Source organism: Eleutherodactylus coqui, chromosome 6 (assembly GCF_035609145.1).
Source record: "Eleutherodactylus coqui strain aEleCoq1 chromosome 6, aEleCoq1.hap1, whole genome shotgun sequence".
In the NCBI taxonomy this organism is placed as follows: Eukaryota; Metazoa; Chordata; class Amphibia; order Anura; family Eleutherodactylidae; genus Eleutherodactylus; species Eleutherodactylus coqui.
In genome coordinates, this window is record NC_089842.1 from 84,253,291 (window position 1) to 84,275,313 (window position 22,023).

Consider the following 22,023-nt stretch of genomic DNA (forward strand, 5'->3'; position numbering starts at 1 on the left):
GTGTCGCGCGGCACGTCAGCACAGCGGTGGGCAAGCGTCAGCAGGCCGTGCTGAAACTACTCAGCTTAGGAGATAAGAGGCACACGGCCCACGAACTGCTGCAGGGTCTGACAGAGCAGACCGACCGCTGGCTTGCGCCGCTGAGCCTCCAACCGGGCATGGTCGTGTGTGACAATGGCCGTAACCTGGTGGCGGCTCTGCAGCTCGGCAGCCTCACGCACGTGCCATGCCTGGCCCACGTCTTTAATTTGGTGGTTCAGCGCTTTCTGAAAAGCTACCCACACTTGTCAGACCTGCTCGGAAAGGTGCGCCTTTCACTCTTGCCGCTATTGTGGCTTAATAGTGGGACCTGGGAACTTGAGATGCAGCCCAACATGTAGCCCCTCGCCTGCCCTATCCGTTGCTGTGTCGTTCCCATCACTTTCTTGAATTGCCCCGATTTTCACAAATGGAAACCTTAGCGAGCATCGGCGATATACAAAAATGCTCGAGTCGCCCATTGACTTCAATGGGGTTCGTTACTCGAAACGAACCCTCGAGCATCGCGATAATTTCGTCCCGAGTAACGAGCACCCGAGCATTTTGGTGCTCGCTCATCTCTACGTACATATTACAGATAGTGATCTGAATATGGTAGATCACTACCTTTTTATACCACTGGATAACGACGATCACATGACCGAGAACCGCTCCCCGATGCTTTCAGTAACCACTCCAGGCTCTCACCTTTGGTAGCTGGGAGCAAGGAGATTTTAAATTTCTCAGGCCCCTCTTCAGGTTCCGCGCATGCATCTGACATTTTGCCAGCTGGCACATGCGCAGGAGTCGGGGAAGGTCAGTGCAGGAAGATTCCACCGTAGAGCATTGCGGAGGCCTTAGGTGAGTAGTTTCATCTGCCCTTACAGATCCGATCTGTGAATTTTTTTTTAAACATATTCATTAAAAAATAGCGATCACATGACCGTGTATCACACACTGTGAAAGCTCCAAGCTGTCAGCTACCTCGAGTAGTCGATAGCTGGAAGCTGTGACACTCCCCAACCCTGCAGCTTTATTCTACAGGGCCAACATGTTTTCACGGGCCTGTAGAATAAAGCCCAGACACCCAGGACCTGGATACACATATGGGTGGTCACTAAGGGGTTAAACATGTCTGCAATCAGCTAACAGTTGAGCAAACACTCTTGTTAGTTGATCACGTTATTTATACAGACAAATAATGCTCGCTGGTCAGCAGCACATGTCCTCATGTAAACCGAAGAAGCGCTGCCAAACAGATGGAAACTGTATGGGGATGAATGATTGTTCCTCCCTATATTAGCAATGATCTGCTGCATGTAGACAGCTGTAAGGAACACCAATCAACATGCTATAGTGTCAATTGGTGCTCAGTAATGAGCAGAAAATATGTCTATGTTATCTCTCACTTGCTCTCCGTATAGATATTTCCTTCTATCCATCCATAATTACCTTACTGTAAATGCTCCGTTTTCAATCTGGATTCTCAGAAATGGTATCAGGAGGAGCCTATTCCATTTATGATATGATTGTGACTGGTAGAATTGAGCAAAGAGCATTGTGCACTGGAATGCAATACGATGACATTTTTTGAGCTGCCAGTAACTACATGTAGTACACAATCAGGTAGGGCTATAATCCAACTCAATACACAATAGAATTATCTATTAAATGGGGTTTTAATAGAAAAAAATCCAGTTTATTTCAATCTCTCCCGGTTGTTTCATTTCCTATTATAGGCCTTCCTTAATGTTGTTCCTGCCATAACTATGACTCTAAATCTGTGCATGCAGTAGGAACAAAAGGACCTCCCTGATGTGGTTGTTGCAATGCGTCTAATATTCCTTCCATAAGCTTCCCCTTTTTTCTAGCTTCAGGCCTCCTGCTAACATTGTTTCTGCTGTAGTGGCCTGAAATATCCATATCTGGCCTCTCCATAAATGTCCATAGGTGTGTCCCTAAATGTCTGTCATGTCTTTAGGCCTCATGTCCATGGGGAAAATCAGGCCCGCTACGGATTCTCCATGATGCACCTCATACATGAATCTCAACACCTCCGTGTGCCTACATAGAAATGAAAGCCAGGTCTGACCTGGTGTACATTTCTGACATACTTTGTTGCAGTTTCTCGTGTAAATTATACATAACTCTATTGCTCTGGGGTGATCTCTCCCTCCCGCCACTGTCCACTGTTCTGAAAAGTGTCAAGGCTGGCTCAAAAAGCTAACAAGTTGTAATTCTTGGGCTAGTGTGACTGTGCAAAAATTTGCAACTTTTTTACACCAGAATTCTGGCATAACAGCTTTACATGTCTCTGCTGGCTAGGCTCCTGTGTATATGAATTGGAGAGATGATGAGAGGAATGAGATTAACAGCACCCAAATATGAATTTATAGATTAGACTGTAGATGCCTTCTAAAGGCTTATAAGGAAGAGATTAAACCCTCAAAGGAACCATAGCAAGCATGTACTGTAGATAATTTATTTTATTGTCTCAGATATTTAAATCATTGAACTGTTTCTTAATTAATCTCTTCAAAAATGTTTTCTTATATCCATATCTGGGAGTTGTTCCTATATTTTATTGTATGAGATGCTTAAACAGGTGACTCTAGTGCCTTCCTAAGAACACGTACTGCGTCTTCAGCAATCTCTTTAAGAAAGCCACTGAGCATCCAATAAGTGGTACCAAAGGAGATGCTCCCTGCTGCCATGCTACCGAACACTGGAATGTTACTAGCAGCATACTCAACTACCATGAGAGCCCCCGTGGCACCTCTGGTCAGTAAAGTGGCAACAAGCTCTTTATTTATCTCTTGTAGAACTAAAGGAGACTTAATCTCAGATTTCAACTCGCTGACATCTTTATTAACTTTGTTGGCCAACATTTTTAGAGAGTGTTCATCCAAGCCAAAAGCATTCCGGTAGCTTATCATGGTTTTTGCCAAGATTCCTATATCACAAGCAACAGACAGGCCTGGGATTGGGACTGCAGCCACTGCACAAGAAAGAGAAGACCATTTCCAGATGTCCTTCCTTAGAGCTTGACGTTTCTTCTCAAGAATTGGCAGAGAAATGTTGGGTAAAGAGATGAGGAATATGTGTCTCTTATGTTTCGGAAGCTCCTGTTCTAGAGTCTCTTGCATTTGATGGAAGTCGTACTTGTCCAGATCCAGGCATGAGAGGAGAAATACTCGGGGGGTTGTGATTCCCCCAACACTTAGACTTTGAACACAGTTATCTCGGATTTTATTAAGTATGTCCTCCTCATTATATGTCTTCTTCCTTCTTACTTGTGAGGCATGCAAGTCGGAATCCACTTTGGATCTCACAAAGTAGAATTTCTTGTCCATAGCTTGAATTGCTCTTGCTAGGTCAATGTCATTTTGCTTGAAGCGTTCTGATGACAGGATGATGAAAAAATCGTAATGACTGAACTCAACAGATTTAAGATAATTGTCTGCCATAAAATCTGGAGTTCCTATTCCTGGAAGATCCCAAACAGTCACATTTGGATACTGTGGATGGGTGTATGGCATTGGCTCCTTCGTTGTCTCCACCACACCAGTAGGGGCAGCGCCTTCTTCTTCATCATCCATGCCACGAATGGCATTAACAAAAGTGGACTTTCCTGTTCCTGACTCCCCCGTGATGGCAATGTTTAATGGGGCACTTTCTATTTCCTGAAGGTACTCGCTGAGTTTTTCGGTTGCTTTGCAGAGGTCACCATCTTCCAAAGCATCCCTAAGTTCCTGCACTTCTTCTTCAGAGATGATTTCGAAGGAAGAATCCATTTTCAGTTAAGGACCTGAAGAAAAATAAGAAAGAATTGGTACCTAGCTAGGAAGATCGATGCTTAGACAAGATGTACTGATGCACCAGAGTTGCAGGTGTGCTGCAGTTTTCAAGTCATAGTTAGGTAGACTTCATTAGCAAAATTTCGTCCAAAAACATCCTTGGTTTTAAAGGAATGTCTAGGAAAAGTCATTGAAGGGAAATGCCATTGGTGTCTAGTCTGTGATGGCCTAACCTTAGGTAATGACCACTATTTGGAAAATGGATAGGGTCTATGTTCCCTTTGGCTGCTATCTAACGTAGTACTGCTCATGACTTAGCCCTGTTTCTGTTAATGCAGCAGAGCACCATTCAAGTGAGGATCAGTAGGGTTCCTAGTGGTTGCACCTCCTCCCCACCAAATCAGACACTGGTAGTATTTTGTTCATTTGAAAAGTAAAACATTTATGTAGGCTCATGTATGATACTGCGCTCATTAAATAGAAGCAGCACAAAAACAATAAGAGACTTGGTTGAACAGCAAGTCATTTAATTTTCTGGTTGTGCCCAAATTAAATCTTGGCATTTTACGCTGAAATAATTAAATAAATAAATAAATCTTGTTATTTGTATAGCACCAACTTATTCTGCAGCACTTTCAAGTAATTTATTATTTCCCCCCCCCCCCACACCAAGCTGGGTACTCATTTTACCAACTTTGGAAGGATGGAAGGCCAATGAGTTGACCTTGAGCCAGCTACTTGAACCATGTGTGTAATCGTTGTGTGTAACTGCACTTACATCGTGCAGTTTTCGTTAAGCCGTCGCTCATCGTTGTCTTTCAGCATGCTGACAGATAAAGATGAGTCTTATCAGGGATTCACAGCGAGAGACAGCTAATACTATTGTTTCAGCTGTATCCCACTCCCTGATAACGGGTTGAGTATGAAGAACAGAGTGGTCCAGCTCTGTTCTTCATACCTGGCACGGAGAGCTCGGCTGTATAACAGCCGGGCGCTCCGTGCAGAAAACATCTGGATGCAGAAGACAAGCGGGCGCTTCCAGCGGGGAACAGCTGTATGCAGAAGGCAAGCGGGGACACTCTGCTTGTCTTCTGCATCCTCCGCTCTGAGCGCTGGGCTGTATAACAGCCGGCGCTCGGTGCGGGGGAACAGCTGGATGCAGAAGACAAGTGGGAACACCCCCTTGTCTTCTGCATCCCCTGCTTGAGCGATCATCTTTCGCTGAAAATGACACAACGATGATCGCTCAAAAGTCACTTGAGCGACATCTTTTGAGCGATTATCATTGTTTCTAAATGGGCCTTTACTCTAGAATTGTCTTTCACACTGTAACCCAGGACAAAACTTTTTGTTCTAAACGTTTTTTGAAAATATTTTAACAAGTATCACAAAAGAGTAAAAAGTATGCATACAATTACAAGGTCGTAGGTAATAACACAAAACAATAATAGGTCTAAGAAATCTGAAACTAGGAAAATTAAGAATTTGGGCTTAGTCAAATTATGCATAAAAGAGAGTGTAAGTAATAAATACGAGTGGGCATTTAATATTAAATACTTTGAAGACAGGCTGTCCAATCCTTTCTAAATTTGTCTTTTGTTAGAGCCACTTGCGTCCATATTTTCAAACCAACATTTCTTGTTGACCAATCTAATTATCTCAGATATAGAGGGAATAGAGCTACTGGTTCAATGCTGCGCAATACTTGCTCTACGAGCAATAAGAATATGGTGTAAGGGAGTACGTAATGTAGAAGGAAATCGGTCAGTATCTATATTTTATCAAGCCATGGCAGGATTAGGTTGAATTTGGATATTACTAAGATTTGACATTAAATGAAAAACCCATCTTTTTAAGATTATTCATGTGGTTTAGAATATGGTAGGAAGTGGAAAGACCTTTATTAGTGCCCTGAAGGGAGGATAACCAAGCAAGGAATATCAATTCTTGTTGGAGCTGGAAAAGATTTTAGTATATGGCGTAATTGGAATTATTTACAAAAATCTGATTGTGGGATTTTAAATTTAGCAATCCTGTCTGAAAATAATATAAAGCTCTCATTAAGCCACAATTGGCTAATCTGATTTAGGTGTACGGCTATTCAGTTAAACAGAGAAGTTTTCAGCTACCACTTCTAACAAATCTATATCTGCTTTATGTAAAGTTAAGGGAGTCAGGATTTTCTTTTTTGCCACATTCCAAACATTAGCAATAGCAAGTAGAGTAGCTAAATTGAAGGGGAACTTAGAATTTAAAAAAAGTTAAGCTAGTAATTTTTAAAAGTATGTTTGCATAATATAAAACTCTCAATGGAAAACCAGACTTTAGACAAATTATTTAGCCATAAAGATCTGAGCTGATCTAGAATGGAGGCCCTGTAGTAAAGAATGATTGCAGGGGAACCAAGGCCTCAATTTTTCCAATGTATATAAAGTATATCACGTTTAACCCTGTTTTTTTTCTCCCAAATAAAGAACAATAAGAAGGATTGGATGTTTTTAAGAAAGGAAATTGGTAGCAAGATGGGAACATAAAAAAAAAGAGTGCTTTAGGCTTCATTCACACGAGTTTATATCGGCCGCACTTTCACACCCGGCCGTTAAACACTGCCCTTCTGATGCATTGGTTTACAATGCATCAGTTCAGTTGGGCGTATTCCTGCGGCGTAAAAGCACCCGGACAGCCAAGATAGCGCATACGGTGCTTTTACGTTCAAGAACTATCTGTTGGTTGGAATACAATGGCGGCTCCCATAGACTCCTATGGGAGCCTATGGTAGCTGTCAGAAAACGGAGGTAGAAGGGAGTTTAGCAGCGTGTCTGCTGGAAGAGCTGAGGGCCTCAGCTCAGCCAATGAGAGCCACTGCTCATCAAACCAATCACAGCCATTCAGTCTATTCATTAGGCTAGTTTTACACAGGGAAGAATCTTGTGCGAGTTCAGTGCGTTGCAAAACACACAAAACTGGCGCAAATATGAACCTCATTTGTTTGCATGAAGTCATACATATGAGTGATGTTTTTCTTCAGTGATGCTGCGAGGAAAAAAATCGTGGCATGTTCTATTTTTTCGCGTGCCTCTGAACGCATCGCCCATTGATTTTAATAGGACCTTAAATACATTGCATGGCTCTAGCATGCCGTGCGATGTGAGGTTGCTTATTGAAATCAATGGGAAACACTTCCGATCATCTGCCAAGCGTGAAACTCACGCAAGAGAATCAGAATTTCACAGAAGCGATGCAAGACATATTTTTGCCTGAAAATCACCTCGCATCTGTGGATAAAATGAAGTTTGACTAAGGCAATATCAGGACGAGTTTCTTGGCCCGATATTGTGCTTTTCTGTAGGATAGGAGATGTAGCATTTTTTTAAAGAGAATTATTAGGGACTATCTTAAAGTCACCATAAATAAATACAGTACCTTGTTTAATTTTAGTAACTTGGTCTAATAGTTCACGTATGCATATAATAGGTTTAGTATTTGGAGAATAAAGTGTAAGTATAATAAATGGAGGATTGTTAATTAAACATGTTAAACTAATAAATTTCCCCTCTCCATCTGAAACTTCATTAATAGAGTTGAGCGAACATACTCTGCCGAGCTTGATGCTCGTTCGAGCATTAGCGTACTCGATGGTGCTCGTTCCTCGAACGAGCAACAAGCAGTGTTCGACCCCGCCCCAGTTTTTGGCTCCTCCCCACTGTGAGGCACATGTTTTGGTCCCTCCCCGCCGCGACGCAGCGCTCGTCATTGGCAAATTTTTTTGTCTGGTAGGCAAGGGAGATAGAGAGAGAGAGAGAGAGAGAGAGAGAGAGAGAGAAACCGAGGAGAAAGAAAAGAAAAGCTCGGCACCCAGCATCGCACATAACATTGTCACGCCAACTTTGGAGAAGATTGACATAAGCCCAAAAAATAAGAAATAAATAATGAAGATATTGAACAAATATTAATAGATTGAAATTTGACATTAGTTCTGGTTCTAAGTGAACCACTATAGAAAATGTAGGTAAATCAATCAATTCACCCGTATTAAGGGGTGAATATCAATGGAAAAAAGGAAGAACTTGAGTTTTACTTTTGGTATAAGAGCAGAAAAAATGTGAGCAAAGCACATTTTCCGTAAATAAAGGAAGAAAAGTTCTCACTTAGTAGAAGTGGATGTAAAGCAAGTTTCAAGTAATCATTCCGGAAGGTTTCTATATAAAAAAACAAAATGCTGAGATTATAGTGCATCATTATCTCTATCTCAAGTAGAGGCTCTGGGAGAGTGTTTCTTAGGCACTTTAGTCCATTCCTGGTTCAGAGAAGGGGGACGTTTTCATTGCATAGTTTTGGTTTCTTCTTGAGGTAGGGCAATGAAACCTAAATATGATTTCTGCCTCTTTGAGGGAGGAGTGACTCCATTCTTAAAAATCAATAATTTCATAGGGAAACCGCATTTTTTAGGAATCTTCTCATCACTTGAGATCTATCTATGTCTTGCAAATTTTCTTGTCTTGTAGACAAGAGATCTACTGAAAACGGTCAGGAAGATTTTTAGTTTGTGAAGATGCCTTTAGGAGTGCATCTTTGAAGTGAAAAAAAATGTAATGTAGCAAGAACATCTATAGGCACTCTTGCCGGTATATTTTTGGGTTTAGCCAGCCTGTGAGCCCTGTTTATTAGAAGATCATGTTCATGTGCTTGATGTGGTCCACTTTTCTGTTGGTTAAAGAAGTCGTTGGGTTTGTGTTTATTTTCTCTTTTGCATTTACTAAGAGGAAGTTGTGGGATGATGTAGCGCATATTTTCGTATACTGAGGCAAAGTGGAGGGTGCGGTAGTTCCCTGCAGAACATTCTCTTGCTTTGAAGATGAAGGCTGAGCATCTCTATCAGATATAGGAGAAACCTGAAAAGCTTAAGATATAGTAGAAGTTTCAGCAGAGTTAATAATATGTAATGCTTGTTGTGAAGTGGCTCTAGTTACAGTTAAAGGGGTTGTCTCGCGAAAGCAAGTGGGGTTAAGCACTTCTGTATGGCCATATTAATGCACTTTGTAATATACATCGTGCATTAAATATGAGCCATACAGAAGTTATTCACTTACCTGCTCCGTTGCTGGCGTCCCCGTTGCCATGGCTCCGTCTAACTTCGGTGTCTTCTTGCTTTTTTAGACGCCTCTGATTGGCTGGAATCGGCACATGTGACGGGGGCGGAGCTTCGTGATGACGCGTACAAGGGGGCGGAGCCAAAATGCCGGTGATGCCGAGGCAAGCCGAATGGAGAAGATAGATCTGCGCAAGCGCGTCTAAAAAAGCAAGAAGACACCGAAGTTAGACGGAGCCATGGCAACGGGGACGCCAGCAACGGAGCAGGTAAGTGAATAACTTCTGTATGGCTCATATTTAATGCACGATGTATATTACAAAGTGCATTAATATGGCCATACAGAAGTGCTTAGCCCCACTTGCTTTCGCGAGACAACCCCTTTAATAAAAAAAGTCAATGTAAATAGGGCCCAAGCAGCTACACGTGTAAAAAAGTAAAATCTTTTGGAGCAAAAATTTTTATAAGACCCTGTCTTATTTCGGAGAATCGGGGTAGAAGGAATTACTACAGAGAGGAAGATCGTTTTAATATGAGCGTAATATAGGAGCATTTTTGCATCTTTCTTATGGATGAGTGTTCCGCCTTGATTGCAGGTCTACTGACCCAAATTCTGAGCATCATAAATATTCCGAGTTTGAATCACTAGATGTGTGGTAGTGCCACAATACTTGTCCCTAATACAGGTGCAAAAACGCGTCTACATTATGCTCGCGTGAAGCGCCCACATGATAGCCCATATAAACCCGTAGATCTTACATGACAATGATTTCATAATGAACCTGAAACTATGTTTCTATAAGAAAACGGAAACACATATATAGGAACGAATATGCTTTAATACACAATGTACATTTTGTAAGAGCATATTTGAACACACTTCATAGAAATTACAGTAAATTACTGGTTGGTTGTCACAATCCAACCCCTGTTAGTAACAACATTATAATACTAAAAAATCATGAGTTGACAATGACCAAAATAAGTCATTGTAAATGATCGTCAAAATCAGTGATGTGGTATAGAAGTGCAGATGTAATAGTCCCACCTGGAGGTATTAGAGGAGGCCCAAAGGTCTATCTTCTGTGAAGACACCAGTATAATAAATGGTACATGGTAGATAGGAGTCCAAGAGCTTCAAACTTACTGTAGGCCATTGCTCAAGGTTTAAAGGGGGTTGTCCATTGCAGAATTACAACTCTTTTTAGAAGATTGGAAAAGTTCTGTCTAATAGATGTCTGTGTCAATATTGTTCCTTTTCCAGGGTCATCATCAAGAGATGAAAGTCATATTTGTCCAGTTCTAAGCAAGACAAGAGGAAGACACGTGGTTCATCTATTCCACAATCACTAAGACCTCTAATACAATTATCTTGTATCTCATGTAATATTCTCTGCTCATCGTACGTCTTCCACCTACGGACCTTGCTGGCTCTTAAGTCAGTGTCTATTTTGTTCCTTACAAAGTATAACTTCTTCTTCATTGACCAGATGTTCTTGGCCAGTTCCATATCGGAATGCCTCACCCTTTCAGAAGCTATGATAATAAATAAGTCATATTGATGATAGTTAATTGATTGGGTGATACAATTTGGAGTTCCTGTACCAGGAAAGTCCCAAAATATCAGATTTCTCAGTGTAGGGTGGGGATAAGCCGTGGGCTCCATCGTGGTTTCCACTACACCAGTCTTAGCAGAATTTTCTTCCTCGTCATTGTGAAGACCACGGATGGCATTGACAAGTGTGGACTTCCCAGACCCTGATTGTCCCATTATGGCAATGTTTTTTACGGGATTCATAAAGTCCCTTCCTTTTGAGTCACAAGCAGTACTTTCCTGTAGAACGTGTTCTCTGTCACTGTTCCTACCCACTGTGTCACACAAGGTACTCTCATATAGTGCTCTGATGATGTCTTCCACTTCATCTTCACACAGAGCAGAGAATACTTCATCGGTGTACATAATCCCTCGTAAATCAGACTTTGGAGAGAAAATGAGATTCAGTGTATATATGTATTGGTCACCTTGTAAATACAGTACATCTTATGTTGTTCCTAAATGACAGCCTGTATTATATTTTAAGTTTCGGCCACTCCTGCATGTATGTTTGCACAAATACATTACATATAAGGAGTTGGGCCCATTGAAATGCTTATGTGCAAATATGCAGGTTTCCTGTGTATTCTGTGCATATTTATGCACAACCATAGTACTCAATAGGCTCTTACATTGCGTAATACTCACCAAGATAGCACGTGCCACGTATATTTGAGCAGTCACGTGAAAAAATACTCTCATCGAACGAACCCATTGAAATCAGTGGGTTCTATTCACTGTGCAAATACGCTCGTGTGAATGAACCCTTATGACACCCGGTGAAGAATTTTATTTGGCGCCCCTGTCATAAGTAAAACAAAGATATACAGTGTGAGCACAAAAACAGTGCTTGATTTCAATCTATATCTGTTGAAAATCAAGCGCTGTTTTTGTGCTAACCCTGATAAGCAGTCTGCCTGTATTCTCCTCTTGAAAAAAGCGGCAAGATAGCAACATACCCACACCAGAACAGCTGAGTGAATAAATACAGTCCCAGAACCAAGATCATAACATAAATACAGTAGCAGAGCGAAGCAATTGTGTTTTGGGGGCGCTGATGGACTAACAGCGGCGCCTTGGAAGATCAGAGGCAAAGAGAAAGAGCCAGGAAAAAAATGATTCATGTAGCTCCACAAGAGGCTGCTGCACAGAGAAAAATATCATAGGACAGGCGATCGCTCCCAGCGTACATTTGCGTGATGCCCTTCTACAAGGTGGTGGTTGGCGCACTGCGTGAACGCATGGGTCAAATGTAGCAAGGGTCAGCCATGGTGTTATCTTTACACCAGAAATTATATAGTCATCTGTTGTAGAAAAAAACTAGGATCCCCACTGCTCTATAGTAGCTCAGCTAAGATATTAGGAATAGTTGGTGACAAACTTATTGACGGCATCTATCAGCATAATTGTGAATGTTGATCCAGGGTTAATATAATGCAGGATGTAAGTGAGGATCAATAGAAGAGAACTGCAATATATATGAAAAGTTACTCAACTTTTTATGTAGATTAATTCTAGACTCACAATGGTGTTTAAAGAGGATTATACGCAAAACTCCTTTTTAAAGTCACTTTAAAGGGGTTTTGTCATAAAAAAAAATTATCTAAACTTACCTATTCCTTCCCTGTCTGTCTCCTTATCACATCTTCTCCTGGTTGAGCTTCTTCAGTGCCCCAGATGAGCTCACTGCAGGCTGGGCCCAGCTTGTTATGAAGGCTGGTTATCACAAACTCCTTCCTGCTGGGTCAGTGAAGGTCACATCCCTGTGCTGTAGCTTCACTGCCTAGGAAGGAATTGTAATCTATTTCAGAGATAGCTCACATGAGCAATCTCTGAAGAAGATAGGCAGTCCTCCTCCTGGCCTGTGAGCTGTGACTTAACTTACATTGGAAGACTGCCAACCAAATGTATGTAACCTCACAGGAAGGAGGAGAATCAGGCAGCTGAGGTGAAGTGACCCCCTGGACTGCAGGAGACAGGAGAAGATAGGTGAGGTGAAGATCTGGTAAGTAGACTGATGGGGGAGGAATAGATAAGTATAGCATTTTTCTTTTTTAGTGACAGAACCCCTTTAAGGGGTTGTCCACTTCTACACTATTGGTAGCTTCACCTGAGAATAGTTTGTTGATAGTTGATTGGCTGGGCTCTGCCACTTAGGACCTTGACTGGTCTGCTTTTTTTCCCGGCAGCTTTCAGTGTGGATAGAGTAGATAGTTCTGTACACACTGTAGTAACCCTGGTTGTAGTCATCTGAAGAACAGCTGATCGGCTGGGAACCCTAGTGGGCATGTAAAGGTGGACAACCTCTTTAAAGATGATGTTAAAGTGACCCTCCGGACCTGGACAAATAAAAGATGATCACATTTGACTACCTGGTGTACACTGTCAATTAGCATTAGTCTCCTTAGTCTAAGACACCATGTTTGCTTTGGTTGACTAGTGCTGTCCACATGAGCCATGCCGGTCAGTCAGATCAGCATGCAGTGTCTTAGATTACCAATGCAGGCTATGCACAGTGTGCATCAGGTAGTCAGAGAAGTGTTTCGGCCATCTTTGTTTTTCCAGGCTTGGAGGATTGCTCTAAGGACTTGAGACATATGGGGCCTCATGTATCAAACCTGTCTTAAAGACACAGTTGCTCTTATTATCCACTACAACCGCATACTGTCCAGTTTTAATTCTTTATTGCAGTTTTGAGCATGAATGCTGAACTCTGGTCTATGGGGTTTCACATCTAAAAAATGTTAATGTAAATCCAAAATGCCAGCTCACCGCACAGACAGGTGCAGGCACACCCCACAGCAATAGAAAACAAAAACCTCCGGCACTTCCATGGATACCAGGATAGAAGTAGTATTTTATTTTGACACTATGGATAAAAAGATTTTCCAAAAAAAGTTTTTTTGTGCTTACATGTTTCGAACAGAGTTCTTATTCATAGCCAAAACTTTGCCCTTTTTATAGTCTTTAATAAGCTTTATTTGCATCATCCAGGTGCACCTTTTACATTTTCGTCATATGAGTTGCAGTACACCATATTTATAAGTAGAATATTCCTTATTAGAGGGGACTCACAACTTCAAAATGTCTTCTGGAGTACTGAATGTTATATCAGTGAAAACGTCTCAGCCATGCAATAGAAAACAGAATTATGCCAGCTTTTAAGAAAGCAGTAGTGCCCTCTGAAAGGCTTCCAAGCCCATCGCAACCTCAGTGCCCCATTATAACACGGTGCATGCTTTACAACTAGTGTCTGTTTCACAACTATAGTGCCATCTTCACAGCAACTGTCCTGTTCACAAGTACAGTGCTCTGCTCACAACCTTGATGTATAGCAGCCCTAAGTACTCTGGTTCTCTGAAAATAAGACCTACCCCCAAAATAAGCCCTAGCATGATTTTTAATTATTGTCCAGTCAGCTATACATGTGAAAAAAAGAAATATTTTGGAGCAAAAATTAATATGAGACTCATATGTCTTATTTTTGGGGAACCAGGCATATGTATAGTGTGAGAGGCCCTACATTGGTAACACAGTGACTCTACCCCCTTTTTTGGTTCCATCTCCTCTTTTCTCTATTGTTTAACCTACTAGTTTCTTTCTGGATCCACCCACTGATTAACTATTGTTTAGCCTTACATGATGGAGAAAGACTCTTACCAGGATAACCAGCAAGTCAGTGACACTTAGTCACGTTCTGGATGGTTCTTTTTGGTTGGAGTGTCTTCCTGCCAGGACAGGTGGTTGTTTGATTAGTCAATTCTGCTAATGGTGGCAATCCTTCCTGATAAAATACTGTAAAGGTTTGTGATGAGCCGTCAGCTCCGCTGAAGCTGGAACTGCAGCACCCTACCTTCTCCCCTTTTTTATGACTTTGCTAGTGGAAGGGTAGGGGGGAAGGGGGGTTGAGTCGCCTTTTAAATTACTGGATGTTACCTATTTCTTGATATTATGCCATTTTAATATTTATTCTTGAGTTATTTATGGATACAATTCTTTATTTATTGAATTTTCACTTTAATGTATGTAACCTGTTTAATAAATTTTGCTGTTATTATTCTTCCGCCAAGTTTAAGAAGTGTATTTTATTTGCTTAGTCTTTGTGGGGTGGTGGGGTTGAATGGCACTTGTGTTACACCAGCTTCCTCCGAGCAATATCATTTTCATCACAGTCACATTTTTCCGATAAACAACCTCTGAGCCCGCATACTAGACGCAGTTTTCCTCTGAAACAGCCACAGTGCCCACAAAAAGTCACAACGCCATCATAAGCACAGTACCTCTATTGCTGCCACAGTGACCCCTACAAAGTCGTAAGAACCTCCTAAATACCACAGTAACCCCTACAAAGTCATAATATCTGCACCATAATACCTCTATCACCCCCATCAACAGAACTATACTCCTCACACAGTTATAATGCCCCCACAATACCCCCATCACCATCACAAAGTCATAATCCCCCCTCACATAGCAAAGTGCCCAGTGTTTAAAAGTGAAAAAATTATTTATAAGGCCCGATGACAGGCACAAGAGCGGACATATTTACCTCCTTGTGTAATGTGCTGATGCCGTGTTCTCTGGCTCCTTCTAGCACGGCTTCTGATTGTCTGTACTTTTATTTGCTTATATAATCAAGTTTGGGTTTCATTTTTCTAAAACGGAAAGCGATACCTTGACGTTTCCTCTTTCCGTTCCCTTTTGTTTTTTTAAAAACAGCTTTAACTCTTGCGCCATCTGCTGACCTGTTAGTGCACTGCAAAAGAATCCTATTATCCTGGCAGAATTATGGAAAGGTTCCCTTAAAAAATTTAAGGAGCTCCTTCCGTTAAAGGAGATAGCCAGAATTAGAACAACGTGGCTGGTGTATTCACTGTGTGTATTCCTTAAAACGTAACTTTTAATACATAATATTTAAAAACTCGAGGTGCCTCGCTGACACGATATCACATACACAAATAGACATACAACACAAAAATAAGCTCAACAAAAATCCAGTGGCCAGAAATACTATGAGAGCACCCTACTTTGAGAATTGACTCACGGAAAAAATGTGGTGGCACCTATAGATTAGTGCCAGCCGGCTGTGATTGGGGGCTAGTGACCAAAATGAAGGTCAATGACTCATAGTTTTGGCAATGAGAATTATAGTTCTGGAATGATGCCAGAAGTAAGGTAGATGACTCATATGCCTGTTATCCAGATAAACCGGACAACACGGATTAATTGGTTCACAAATGTTATTTGGTTCACCGCGTTTCTGTCAAGAACTGACTCATCAGGAACCTTATAGTGGAAAAATTGTCATCCCAAAAATGGGTAAAATAACCCGTAGCAATATCTGAGCATAGGGCTGCCGTAGTCTAAGGACAAGAGGTATGCACCAGTTCTAGGCAGATGGCCCGAAAATAACCTTCCAGTGGCCTTCAGACTGTGCACCCGTTGCCCACTCCTTCCTAAGTGGTGAGAAGGCAACAACAATGCCATACACCTAAAGGAGATGGTAGTGTAGGTGAATGGTCAGCTGAACCATAAAATAGTGGTTCAACAGTAAAACCTAAATAGGTTGGTATATGACCAAAAAATCTCGGCAAGTCTACTAGCAAAAAGACGGATAACCTATGCTGGCACCAGTAGAGCAAAATAACAAGAAGGTAGGATAGGAGAGACAGAGATATGCAGCAGCACCTCCAGTCTAGTGTACCCCAAAACAATGTCACACCTGTCCTCAGGTTGTGTGTGGTATTACAGTTCAGCCCTATTTACTTTAAACGACCAGAGCTGCAATACCAAACACATCCCATGATCCTCTGATACTAAACCCCACTTTATAATCCAAAGTAAAGAGTCATAAAAATGGAGGAACCAACATTTCGATGGAAATCGATAGACCATTAATTTCAATGAAAAACCCACATCCAAGCCCATTTTCCTTAGTGATAGTCAGTTAGCTTTTGGGACATCCAGCAAGGGGTTAAAAAACTGCATAAAATAAAAAAGGTTCCAGGTTCTCTTTAACCCTTTAGCTTATTTTGGACTTAAAAGCGCAATGATTTTTTTTAACTCCACTTGTCAAAAGTCAAAACTGTTGTATTTTTCCTTTTGCATGTCCAATAAACAGGGCTTGTTTTTGTGTAGAGAGCTGTAATTTATATTGGTACAATTTTTGAATCCATATAATGTATTGCATTTTTTTTTGGAGCGCAAGGAGAAAAAACACTTTGTTTTTTTTACAGCGTTAGGGCTTAGTCACACAGGCGCTTTTTTGCACGATTTTTTGTGCGCAAAACTGATGCGCACAAAAAATCGCGTGACCGAAGGCAGCGTCATGGCTGAAAAAAACGCTGCTAGCAGAGGGCTCGGTTACACGGACGCTGCCCGCTATGCTCTGCCACAGGATGTTCTCCCATTGAATTCAATGGAGCCGGCAATGTGTTACATGTGTTCTGCGAATCGTTGTGTCATTAAATTTTCGACACATCCACATAAAAAACAGACATGTGACCGCTCCCATTGCAAAGCATTGGGTATATATAGATGCGGATCACAAGCGCATCTGCAAATCCGGCAAAAAACGCCCGTGTGACTAAGCCCTTAAAGGAGATGTCCCGAGGCAGCAAGTGGGTCTATACACTTCTGTATGGCCATAATAATGCACTTTGTAATGTACATTGTGCATTAATTATGAGCCATACAGAAGTTATAAGAAGTTTTATACTTACCTGCTCCGTTGCTGGCGTCCTCGTCTCCATGGTGCCGACTAATTTTTGGCCTCCGATGGCCAAATTAGCCGCGCTTGCGCAGTCCGGGTCTTCAGCTTTCTTCTATGGAGCCGCTCGTGCCAGAGAGGGGCTCCGTGTAGCTCCGCCCCGTCACGTGCCGATTCCAGCCAATCAGGAGGCTGGAATCGGCAGTGGACCGCACAGAAGAGCTGCGGTCCACGAAGGTAGAAGATCCCGGCGGCCATCTTCAGCGGTAAGTATTGAAGTCACCGGACCGCCGGGATTCAGGTAAGCGCTGTGCGGGTGGTTTTTTTAACCCCTGCATCGGGGTTGTCTCGCGCCGAACGGGGGGGGGGGTTAAAAAAAAAAAAACCCGTTTCGGCGCGGGACATCTCCTTTAATCTTGCAGAATAAATGACATGATGTTTTTTTCTTGCAGGATGGTACAATTACGACGATAGCAAAATTATATAATATTTTTAGGTTTTTCTATCTTTGCACAATAAAACCCCTTTTTTGGGGGAGAAAATATTTATTTTTGCATCTCTGCATTCAAAGTCCCATGATTTGTTTTAGACAAGGAGAAGAAAGTGTGCAAAAAGGTTTTTTATTTATTTTTTTACTATTTTTTTAAAGTTCCTATAGGGTACTTGACCCTGTGAGAGATAGGTCAGTAATTTTTTAAAGCTGAAAAACCTCTTTAATGGCAAACTCAGAAGCTAATTGGAGTTGCTTTACGCACCTTATGGTGAGGTTAAGGTATTAGAGAAAAGTGTACAGCAAGTATCAGTTGTGGTTGTAATGACTGCATGAAACTGACTGGAATCCACAAGTGTCATCTGGCCCGGTCTGTGAGAATCAGAGTTGTGTCCAGCAAGTGAATATGACTGAGGGCCCTATTCACATAAGCGTACATTGGCCGGCCGTGAAAACGGCCAGCTGATATACACTACTGTTTGATGCACGGGGCAGCGTATACGCAGAAAGCTGGCGAGGGGAAGGGAAGGGCTCTCTCCCCCCACACCCGACGTCATGGGGAGGAGGCAGGACGGGGTGGGAGCTAGTGTGCTGAGCTCCCACCCCTCCCTGCCCCTTGCCGCTATTTGCAATTGGAGTGGCGGGGTAGGGGCTTAGCTCTGCCTCCATGCCTCCCATTGCAAACAGCAGCAAGGGACGGTGAGAAGAGAAGGGGGACGGAGTTTAGTAGCTGTCGTTGGCTCCTATGGGAGTCAATGCAGCTGCCACCACCGATGTAAGAGCACCCGGTTGGGCGCTTTTACGCTGCGGAGATACGCCCCTGTACACTGATGCATTGTAAGCCAATGCATCAGAGGGGCAGTGTATATTGCCGGGTGTAAAAATGCATCCGATATATGCCCATGTGAATAACCCTAAGGGCTTATTCAAACTTCTGTATATCGGCCAGGTTTTCATGCCTGGCCGATATATGGTGTCCCTTTCTGCAGGGGGAGGAGGTGGGCCAGGAGCAGTACACTGAACTTCCACCCCCTCTCTGCCCCTCACCACTGTTTGCAATGGGACGGGTGCGGAGATAAGTTCCGCCCTGTCCTGCCCACTCCCATTGCAAACAGTGGTGCGGGGCGGAGAGGGGGCGGGAGCTCAGTGCACTGCTCCCGGCCCAGCCCGCCTCCTCCCCCTGTAGAAAGGGACACTGTATATTGGCCAGGCGTGAAAACTCGGCTGATATACGGACGTCTGAATAAGTCCTAAAGCTGTAGATCCTGGGACCCTTTTGAAGGAAACCTGCCACTTTGGCCTCTTGACTGAGTCAAGCATGGCCTTGCTTGGCCATTCCCCTTGCGGGCTCTCTGTAAGGGAGGAGGCGGGTCAGGACGGGAGCTAGTGTGCTGATCTCCCACCTCCTCTCCGCCCCTTGCTGCTGTTAGAAACGGGAGAGGGCGAGGAGGGGCAGAGCTTAGCTCAATCTCCCTCCCGCCCCCTCCCATTGCAAACAGCGGCAAGGGGCAAAGAGGAGAAGAGAAGGGAGAGGGAGTTTAGCAGTCGTACACACACACATTGCTAAACTCCCTCCCTTTTCCGGCTACTGTCATTGGCTCCCATAGGAGTCTATGGCAGCGGCCATAGTCTGGCCAGGAAGATAGTTCCAGGGTTATCTTTCCTGCCCGGTATAAAAGCACTCAGACAGTCGCCTTTAAGCCGCGGAAATATGCCTGTGTGATCTGATGCATTGGAATCTAGTGCACCAGATGGCAGAGTATATCGGCCGGCCATGAAAACACCGGCCAATGTACACTCCTGTAAATACGCCCTTATGCTGTAACTGTTAAATAAAGATCAAGACTTATTTGCCCTCCATGTGTGAGAGGGAGGCGTCTGCCGCCAGCACTATGTGCATGCTCCCTTGTCATCTGGCAACCAAAATGTATATATAGAAGGGCAGTACCCACTTTCTGGGGAGTATGTGATAGTTTGTAGTAGGGAAACTGGATCTGCTACACAAAAGACTCTGCCTGAGAATGCTGGAAAAGAGAGAAGATGTTCCTCTAAGAGGACTGAGGCAAGCGGTATCTTCAGGCTCCACAGGCACCGAATACCCAGCACCAGGAGAGATGTCAGTCAAGGCAGATTCTGTTGTAATAAAGTTTGCTTTTTGTTTATCCAAGCTATGTCCGTTTTCTTCATTGTTATTACTAAACTTTCTTTCAGTTGAGTATCTCTTTCTTGTGGATATATTCACTGAGTTTCAAATGGAGGCATGCAGTATTAAATATGGCTTATAGTATAAAGACTAGGGAAGCACTTGGAGTACTCAGACAACTTCATTATTTGGCAACACTGATGTAACTCAATCCATGGATGAATTTGGTACGGCGACGAAGGAGCTGATTGCATTGCATAAATCTGTAACTCACATCTGGTGGAATATTAAAAGCTTGGAGATATATGTCTGGTTAGGAATGGCACCTAGGGGTTTGCAGGACCAGTTATTCCCTGCATGGGAAGTGGATACCAGCTTCAAATAGATTTGGGAGAGAGGATTATTACAGTATTCAAATATTACCATCAACATGCTATTGGGCCATGATCGCCTTCTATTGTCCCAAGTAAAGGATAAGTGTTACATTCTGGCGCTAGACTGGAGTCTCGGTTCGTAGCCAGCAAGGGCAGGCAACGTGGTTAGACAAGCCATGGGTTGCTACACGGAGTTGGCAGTACAGAGGATATAAGCAGAAATGTAGTCAGGAAACAAGCCAGTGGTCAGTACACAGAGAGCAATCTTTTTTAGAGGGAGCAGGTATAGCGAGTAGCTGGTTTAAAAGCTCAGGGCTCAATAAACATGTAAGAAGGGAGGGACGGAACTAGCTTTATATGGGATGTGCAGTCAAGGGATAGGGTGGAGCCCATCAGGGAAACAGGAGCAGGAACTAGGACAAAGAACAAGAAACAAGGTTGCAGGGAAACCATCCAGTAGGCTGACGGTACACGGGAGCTCCCAGGTTTGAATTCTGACAATAAGATTGAATCTTCAGAGCTAAGGGTGGATTCACACAAACGTATATCGGCTCGGTTTTCACGCCGAGCCAATATACATTGTCCTCATCTGCAGGGGGGGGGGGGGAGGATGGAAGAGCCAGGAGCAGGAACTGAGCTCCCGCCCCCCCTCTACCCCCTCTCTGCCCCTCTGCACTATTTGCAATGAAAGGAGGCGGGACGGGGGCGGGCTAAGTTCGGAGAATTAGCCCTGCCCCCATTCCGCCTCTCCCCATTGCAAATAGTGCAGAGGGGCGGAGAGGAGACAGGTGCTCTGCCGACCATCTAAGTTATTATAGTACCATCATTTCTGTTGATCATAGGTGTTGTCCTCTTGTACTGGAGTAATTCACTTCCTGATTTCTTCTTCATCTGGCCCAGACCGCCATGACAACTTCTCTTGGTCACAATCTGAATCTACAGAATTTGACATAGACAACTTTGACTCCTAAATGTTAAAGCCACCTGGCTTTTTTTTCCAAATCTTTATGTTATTTCTAACTATAGTGTTCCAGAAAGCAATAATGCCACCCATGGTGCCCAACACAGTAGTAGTATCCTCCATTTTGTACTCCCTGTAGGCCTCACACAATAAGTGCCAACAGTAACAGTCCCCTAACTCAATAATAATACCTTCTTTATTCCCTCCACATTAATAATACTTCCCTTATGTCCTTCACTCTGTAATAATGCCCCACATGGTCCCCACTCAGTTATAATGCCCCTCATTGGCCCCAATTTATTAATAATGTCCCTCATAGGCCCCCATTTGGTAATAATGCCACTCATAGGCTCTAGTTTGGTAATAATACTTCTTGTTGACATGCCTCCACTGTAATGTTATTCATATACAGTATATAGTTAATACTTACCTGTGCCACTCCACCTCTCCTGTCCTCTGTATTCTGCACAATATTCTCGGTCACCCACAGACTTCCAATTAGAGAGATCAAGTGATAGCTACGGCCTGTTGCCAGCCACAGCGATCATGTGTGATTGTCCCACAATCATTGTCTACCCAGAAGTCTGCAGATGACCGAGACTACTGTTCAGAATGCAGATGACGGGAGCTGGAGTAGCGGCACAGGTTAGTATTAACTGTTTATTATTTTTGTTCTAGTGCAATTCAGCAGTTTAAAAAGAAATTACACCTCCACCAACCCCGGGACCCGTCTGGCCCACCGAGAACGTTCCCAGTAGGTTTAATGGCCAGTCCGCCCCTTCATATGAGATATTAGTATGTCTGATTGTCAGCAAATGGCAGTTTATTATTACCATCAGGGGGGATTA

At 43.0% G+C, this 22,023-nt stretch overlaps 1 protein-coding gene across 1 annotated transcript; it reads right to left on the bottom strand.

Moving 5' to 3' along the window:
• Nucleotides 1-2,498: 2,498 nt before the first annotated feature.
• Nucleotides 2,499-15,184, bottom strand: LOC136632296 (interferon-inducible GTPase 5-like). Its single transcript, XM_066607076.1, has 2 exons — nt 15,048-15,184; nt 2,499-3,826 (listed from the first exon to the last, which is right to left on the bottom strand). Exon 2 carries the CDS (start codon nt 3,810-3,812, stop codon nt 2,616-2,618), a length of 1,197 nt encoding a protein of 398 aa, XP_066463173.1. The 5' UTR covers nt 3,813-3,826; nt 15,048-15,184; the 3' UTR covers nt 2,499-2,615.
• Nucleotides 15,185-22,023: the final 6,839 nt, after the last annotated feature.